Source organism: Rana temporaria, chromosome 5 (assembly GCF_905171775.1).
Source record: "Rana temporaria chromosome 5, aRanTem1.1, whole genome shotgun sequence".
Lineage (NCBI taxonomy): Eukaryota > Metazoa > Chordata > Amphibia > Anura > Ranidae > Rana > Rana temporaria.
Window position 1 is genome coordinate 164,664,453 of NC_053493.1, and position 8,582 is coordinate 164,673,034.

An 8,582-nucleotide genomic window follows, 5' to 3' on the forward strand; every position below is an offset into this window, starting at 1 on the left:
CGTCACTCCCGTGCATGCGAGCGGAGGACTTCTTTCCGGCAAGGTCCGGTGGCTGCAGGGCCGTAAAGGTTTAGGAGATATTTTTTTTACCTACAGGTAAGCCTTATTCTAGGCTTACCTAGTAGGTAAAAGTTAGAAAAATAACTACTGTGTTTCCCCCAAAATAAGACCTACCCCGAAAATAAGACCTAGCATTATTTTCCAGGAGGGCTGCAATATAAACCCTATCCTGAAAATAAGCCCTAGTTTAAAATGTTTGTAACATCCTATAATCCACTCTATTACAGTAGTATATAATGTACAATGTGTGTGTTTCTGTAATATAATTGCGGGGAAAAGAGCTACGGCGGGTCACAGAAGCACAGAGCAGCGCTATAACGAAGGTATTTGGCACAATTATATTACAGAAACACACACATTATATACTACTGTAATAGAGTGGATTATAGGATTTTACAAGCATTTTAACTCCGTTTACACTGGGGATTCCTGTCAGGCACGGAGAGAGAGGGGGAGAAAAGACAGCACATTACATGGTAAGACCTACCCCGAAAATAAGCCCTACTGTGTCTTTTGTTGCCAAAATTAATATAAGACCCGGGCTTATTTTCGGGGAAACACGGTATACAATCGCTTTAAAGGGGTTGTAAAGGTTCGTCTTTCATTTCCTAAATTGGTTCCTTTAAGCTAGTGCATTGTTGGTTCACTTACCTTTTCCTTCAATTTCCCTTCTAAATGTTTTTTTTCTTTGTCTGACTTTCTCACTTTCTGTTTCTCCTCAGTAAGCTTTCCACCATCATTCGAGCGGTGGAAAGTAATTTAGAACAGCTTACTGAACAGCTTACTGAGGAGAAACAGGAAGTGAGATATTCAAAGAAAAAAAACATTTAGAAGGGAAATTGAAGGAAAAGGTAAGTGAACCAACAATGCACTGGCTTAAAGTAACCTATTTAGAAAATAAAAAACTAACCTTTACAACCCCTTTAAAGATTTTCCTTCACTTCCTGTCCAGATGACATCAATGATTGGCCAGCAATAATAAACCTGACCTATACTCTTTACTTGCGCTATACAAAATAAAAATAAAAAATTTAAGTTTTGGCTAGGGTAAAACTGTAAAAGTTTGGGGTTTATCTGTTAATTTCATAAAAGCGGGCAAGGTAGGTTTTTACAGCTATATATTGACATCCGTAAAGTCGTTTTATTATAAAGTTATAATTAACAAGTAAAATGCTGAATAACTTTACGGTGACAAATCTTTCTGTTTCTTTCTATTGCAGTCTCAGATGACGTTTCACAGAATAGCACTCCAGAACGAGACTCCGATCTCCTATCGGAAGCCAGAGTTGACATTAAAAAACTTTTGCAGTTTCTTGCAGGGCAGCAAGTAAATCCTAACAAAGCTATATGTAGTAAGTTATGTTTTCAAAATGTATATAAGAGCCTATTCTGTTTTATTTTTTTTCCTTTTACTTGTGTGCCTTATCCATTTTTGTTTTTTTTGCCATTTGTTTACAGCCTCGTTTAAAAACGAGTTAATGCACAATACAGTAACTGGTTGGTTGCTCTAAGGCCCCTTTCACACAGGGGCGGCGTCGGCGGTAAAGCGCCGCTATTTTTGGTGGCGCTTTACTGTCAATTTCGTGGCGCTATTTGGACGCTAGCGGGGCGGTTTTACCCCCGCTAGCGGCCGAGAAAGGGTTAAAAACCACCGCAAAGCGCCTCTGCATTGATTTCAAAGGGCAGGAGCGGTATACACACCGCTCCAAAAATGCTGCTAGCAGGACTTTTTATTTTTTTTTATCGTCCTGCTAGCGCACCGCTCCAGTGTGAAAGCCCTCAGGGCTTTCACACTGGAGACAGAAGTGGCTGTTTCAGGTCGCTTTGCAGGCGCTATTTTTAGCGTTACAGCGACCCAGTGTGAAAGAGGTCTTAGTTACAGCATTCTGCAATCTCATATGACCCCTAACCTAATTTAAATGTATTGCACTAAAATCCGACTGACAACTGTGGGTTCCAGTGCTTTTTAGTGTAGCACTGTACTATGCACTGCCTTATTAAATAAGCCTGTTGGTTAGACCCTTTTCACACTGGTGCATTTTTCAGGTGCTTTTGGGCTAAAAAAAGTGGCTAAAATAACGCTAAGAAAGCCAGAGTGCAAGCAGCATCTTTGGAGTGGTGTATACAACGCTCCTAAAACACTGCTGCCCATTGAAATGAATGGGCAGCACCGCCAGCAAAGCACCACTGCAGTGTCACTTTGCGGGCAGTTTTAACCCTTTTTCGGCCTCAAGCAGGGGTTAAAAGCGCTCCGTTAGCGGCCGAAAACCTCTGAGAAATCTATGGTAAAGCGCCGACGCTTAGGTGTGACAGCACCCTTAAAACTGGTGCACACGGAATCTGAAGCAGCTGTGCATAGCTAGTAACTAATTGGCTTCTATTTTTTTCATTTTTTTTTATCGGCTTAATTGAACAAGCTGATTGGTTACTATGGACAGCTGCACCAGTTTTAGTAAATCTCCCCCCTGTATGCATGCAATTTAAGTTATGACTTATTGTATATCGATTACATCCATATACTAGAAAATAAAAGCTTTTGTAAGGCATGAAAGGCCATAGCACTTGTGATAAAACAGGTAGTTGCTTTGAGTGGATGAGGCACCAGAAGACCAAAAAGTAGTATTGAAGGCTAGGTTTCACATTCCCAAAGTCACGCGATTTACAGTGCGACGTTGAAATGTGATTTTTGATGTGATGCGACAGGCGAGAGCCATGCGAGAACAAGTCGCACCGAATTGGGAACAACATAGTGCAAATTAGTCGCACCAATTAGAATGGGGACCATTGAAATGCATGAATTTTTACTTGTCATGCGACTTCACATGTAACAACTCGTAGTAGTGGAAACGGAGCCTAAATAAGTGGTTCTAAAGCCTTAGGGCTCTTTCACAGGGAGCGGATCCGTATTGATCCGCCCTGTGTGTGTCTGTCGGCTCAGCGGGGATCATCCGTAAATCCCCGATGAGCTGCCGGCGGACAGGGCGGTCCCCGGACACTGTGCATAGACCGCCCTGTCTTTCCTCCGCTCTCCCCTATGGGGAATCGGATGAATACGGACCGTGTGTCCGTATTCATCCGATCCGTTACGCCAGATGGAAGAAAAATAGTGTTTTCTTCCATCTGAAAAATCGGATCTTTGCGGAGGCAGATCGTTACGGACGTTAGCGGATGAATCGTCTGCTAACGTCCACAATCCCATAGGGATACATTACAAGTCTGTAAACGGACTTGTAATAAACGGTCTGTTCGTCCGCCCGTGTGAAAGGGCCCTTAAGGTTTTTCACCTTAATGGATTCTATGTATTAGGCCGGATTCACACTTATGCGGTGCGAATTCCAGCTCTGGTACCTCTGCAAAAAGATAAGAGAGCTGTTCAGCAGATCATCTCAGTTTTTAGCTGCACATTTGGAGACCTGGGAGAGGGGAGGGGGGAAGTGTATTGAGTAGAATGAGAGAAATCCTGAAGAGAAATTAACACATCTACGAATCAGATGATTGCCCATAGAAGATAATGGGCCTGAATTCGCACCTGAGCCGCACCGCAATGCCTAGAAAACGCACACGTTTTTTCGGCAAAGCGCAGTGCGAATGCATCGCACATATGTGAACCAGCCTCATTAAAATTAATGTATTCAGAAATGTTCTGCGAATTGGATGCGGTTTAAGCCGCACTCAATTCGCATAGGTGTGAACCCGGCCTCAAGGTGAAAAACCTTCTGTGCTGCAGCTCCTCCCCCCCCCCTTTTTTTTCATACATGAGCCCGATCTGATCCAGCGATGTGCATGAGAGCAGTAGCTCCTGCCGCTGTCTCACTCCTTATTGGGCAGATTGATAGCAGCGGGAGCCATTGGCTCCCGCTGCTGTCAATCAAATGCTGTGACACAGGGGCGGCGGCGAGTCCCACTGTCTGTGTCAATGGACACAGCAGTGGAGCTCGGGAGCGAGCATGCACAGGTGCCCCCATGAAAAGCGGATTTCCATAGGGGCACCTACCGAAGAGGAGGGGCCTGGAGTGCCGGCAGAGGATCACAGAGCAGGTAAGTGTGGACATGTTTGTTTTAATTAAAAAAAAACACACACAAGTTTGATTATCACTTTAATGCATTGAGTGCAATAAGAGAAACTTAGCCCAGTATAATTATTACAATTCTGAACCCAACACTTGCAGTTTTTAACTTTCAATGCTGCTGGCTACTGCTCTCCCAGTGCTGCTTCCTTGAACTTCTGGTTTTCATTAGAGTTAACAGAAAACCATGCAGCCTAGAGCCAGTCTGTTATCATGGAGAAGGAAGGGTGAGGAGGAGGGAAAAGACGGCAAGGCAATCCCCTGCTTTGAGACTGTGTGTGTCTATTGATGCGCACAGTGTATGAGGACACATCTCTAGTATCTACATGCAAGGATGGCACCAAAAGGAGCCATCCTGAAACAGGAAACCTAAGGCAGCAGTCATAGCACCAGCGTACACTGGAACATAGGCAATGATTAACTGCTTGTGGACCGCCCTATGTAAAAAAATACTGTGCAGAGTGACTGCTCTGAGCTGGATCATGTACATGTATGTTATCTGGAGTTTCTGGGTAGAGGGCATCCCCCATCTGTGCTGTCATTCGATACAGCACAAGCCAGCCAGTAGGTCCCAGGCAATGAGTTATGACTGGGACCTGCTGATCAGCTTAGGGAATCGCTGCACTGGGCTCTGTACACGGAGCAGCGATGTGACTGTTTTTTTTTTTTTCTCTATCTGCAAAGCAGCAAATAAAAACAACCACATTTCTCCGTATCACACATTACACATTGTTGAGCACACAGTTAACACTTTGATTTCCCCTAGATGTTAACCCCTTCCCAGCCAGTATCATTAGTATAGTATATAGCATTAGCACTGATCCACTGTATTATAAGTGTCACTGGCAATGTCAGTGTTAGCTCCCACCCAGTTAGTGTCAGATTGTCAATCCCACTATAGGTTGCTGATCACTGCCATTACTAAAAAAAAAAAAAATCCATGATGGATATATAGAGATTTTTGTTTTCATCAAAGACATGTAAAATAATTCATTTTGGCTTTAATTTATGAAGAAATTCTCTGTCTTTTTTTTTTTTTATTTAGAAAAAATGCAGTGCTGATAAAATACCACCAAAAGAAAACTCTATTTGTGTTAAAAAAAATGCATTTCATTTGTGTACAGTGTTAAAGTAGCGCAGTGCCGAATGACAAAAAATGCCCTGGTCATAAAGGGAGTAAAACCTTCCGAAGCTTAAAGCGTTTGTTAACCCTCAAAAACCAGGAGTGGGCGCTGTAGGGTTTAAGTGTGCCCTAATGTGTGATTCTTACTGTGGGGGAGGGGGGCGTGGCTGGACGTGTGGTGTCGCTAATCGTCGTTCCCTATGACAGGGAACAGACGATCGGTGACAGGCTCACTAGGAAGCATGGGGGGAGGTTTGTTTACACTTGCCCGTTCCTCCTCTCTGTTACCCTATCGCGGGCCACCGGCAATCGGGTTCGATGTTCCCGCTGGGGTTGTCACGGAGAAGAGGACCGGGTCGTGAGCGCCCTGCCGGCGGAGCGCCATCGTGACCCATGGCTGGGATCTTAAAGGGGACGTACATGTACGCCCTTGTGCCCAGCCGTGCCATTTTGTCAACGTATATCGTCGCGCGGCGGTCCTCAATCGGTTAAAGCATGTTTTATGACACAGTGCTTGTCCTGTGTCATTTGGCTCCCTGTAATACCTAAAAAACCTGGCTGATCCTGCCAGTTACTCCCCACCCCTCTGTAAACTGACCACGGTGTATCATGGCTGCTGAGACCAGACACCGTGGTCAGTTTACGTGCTCCTGTGTCCCCAAAAATAAATATATATATATATATATATATATATATATATATATATATATATACACACACACACACACACACACACACACACACACACACACACACACACACACACACACACATATATATATACACAACCACTTTAAGTGCTTAAAAGATGAAGAAGCTGCATACTCAGTAAATGATTCGATCAACTGTTGAAAGTGCTTAAAAGAAATGAGTTTAATACCTACCATAATTGGTGGATATAAATCAATGTGGGATTTTTTTTTTTTTCAAATTTATTTTAATAAAATGCTTTTGGAGTAAAAATCTATTTAAGATACATTAATCATTTAGTTTATTCTGCATGAAATGTAGCTTAGTTACGTAGCATGAGGCTGGGAATTCTGTAATATTTACATTTTTGGTGAAGATAGTTAGTTACTTAGGCCCGGATTCACAAAGCACTTACGCCGACGTATCTCGTGATACCCTGCGTAAGTGTAACTATGCGCCGTCGTATCTGTGCGCTGTGCCCACAATCTGAGATACGCCTGAAAATAGGCTGCATCCGACCGACGTAACTTTCCTACGTCAGCGTATCGTGGGCGCATATTTACGCTGGCCGCAAGGGGCACTCCCATTAATTTTCTATGCACAAATGCAAATGAGGGAGATACGCCGTTTCACGAACGTAGTTGCGCCTGGCGCATAATATACGCGGTTTGCGTAAGGCGTACGTCCGGCATAAAGTTATTCCCCATATAGGAGGCGCAACTCATGCAAAGTCATGGACCAGGGAACACAGCCGTCGTATTTTACGTTCACGTCGTAGGCAGTGATTCGACGTATCTTAGGCAGTTGTTTTGATGTGATTCTGAGCATGCGCACTGGGATGCGGTCACGGGACGGCGCATGCGCCGTTCGTTTAAAGTACTTCTATGGCGCTTGGCCCATCATTAGCATGGGGTCACGCCTCATTAGCATGACTCACGCCCACTTCCACCTATGACGGCTTACGCCGAGGGAACGAAGCGCAGTTTGGGAGGCAAGTGCTTTGAGAATTCGGTGCTTGCCTCTCTGCGCGACGTCGGCGTAGCGTATATTGGATACGCTACGCCGGCATAAATATGCGCTGTATGATTGAATTTGTTCTTGTATCGCTGTTTTAATAACCTGACAGCTTATTATTCGAAATAGGAAACCTTCATTATGTTTGCAAGTATTAAAGATTCTAACTATCAGCAAGAATAAGTCCTTAGATTTAAAGAGCACCTGTCATTTCAGATCCATCATGTTAGCGGCTATCCACTTACCTGCTGCCGCCACATCCCTCACCTGCTGTATTACTGCCGCATTACCAGCCGTCCCATTAAAGTGAGATGATAGTTGCTCTTTAAAAATGATTATGATTTAAATCGAGTTGATTTAAATCAAGCCTTTTTACTAGTGATTTAAATCAAATCCACCCTGAATGTGTGTCTGTATTCATATGCTAGTATTATAATTGGTGATACCAGCAGAGGGCACACCAGGGAGTCACGGTCTTCAATTCTCTGCATCGTGGCAACTGTTTCCTTCGTAGGAATTCTCTATTTTTCCATATCTTATTGTGAGTTTGGTGAGGGAAGACCTAGTGGGGCAAATTTTGTATATATATTTTTTTGGTAAAGACATAATATCCACAGTATTTTGCATTGTAATATTGGTATCGCAGATTGAGTTAAGGCCATATTTTAGTGATTTCTAATGCATTGAACATGGCTTTTCTGTCTTTTTTTGCAGATGTTGTTCATAAACGGATGGTCCACTTCATTTTACTTCACGATGATGCGACCTTGCAGTATTTTATTCCAGCCCTTGCTTAAAAAAAAAAAAAAAAAAACTCAAAGCTGTTTGACAAAAACATTTTTTTTCATAAAGATGAGCAACAATTATTCAGAAATTATTGCCTTTTAAATTACATAACTAATGCACCAATTGTTAAGTGTCATTTTTTTTATCTTTGTTTTTTGGTTATTTTTGTTTTGACCAAAACGCCTTTTTCTACATTCTGAGAATGTAAAATTACAGGAAATATGCTGCATAATAAAATAGTTTTGGTAAAATGGTTGTGCCCCTTGTGATTTAAAATACTTTACTATCAAGCAAAGTTTTTCATAATGTTAATACTTAACCACTTAAACCCCAGACCATTAGGCTGCCTAAAGACCAGAGGACTTTTTACAATTTGGCACTGTGCTGCTTTGAGGCCCCGTACACACGACAGAGTTTCTCGGCAGAATTCACCGAGAAACTCGGTCAAAACCTGGATTCTGCCGAGAAACTCTGTCGTCTGTACAGTTTTGGCTCAATGGAGCCGCCGAGGAGCTCGACGAGAAAATAGAGAACATGTTCTCTATTTTCTCGTTGTTCTATGGGAGAAGGCGGCCCGCCGAGCTCCTCGGCGGCTTCATCCCAAAACTCGACGAGGAACTCGACGTGCTTTGCACGTCGAGTTCCTCGGCCGTGTGTACGGGGCCTAACTGTGGTCATGCAATTTTGTACCCAAACGAAATGTGCATACTTTTTTTCCCACAAATAGAGCTTTCTTTTGATGGAATTTGATTGCCTCTACGATTTTTATTTTTTGCGATATAAATGGAAAAAGACCCAAAATTTTGAAAAGAAATTATATTTTCTACTTTTTGTTATAAAAA

At 42.9% G+C, this 8,582-nt stretch overlaps 1 protein-coding gene across 1 annotated transcript in view; it reads left to right on the top strand.

Moving 5' to 3' along the window:
• HUS1 (HUS1 checkpoint clamp component) overlaps positions 1-7,991 on the top strand; it is a 32,481-nt gene extending 24,490 nt beyond the window's left edge. Inside the window, exons 7-8 of the mRNA XM_040353323.1 lie at positions 1,281-1,412; positions 7,669-7,991. Of these exons, the coding sequence (XP_040209257.1) occupies positions 1,281-1,412; positions 7,669-7,751 (215 nt within the window). The 3' untranslated portion in view covers positions 7,752-7,991. The remainder of the gene's footprint in view (positions 1-1,280; positions 1,413-7,668) is intronic.
• Positions 7,992-8,582: the final 591 nt, after the last annotated feature.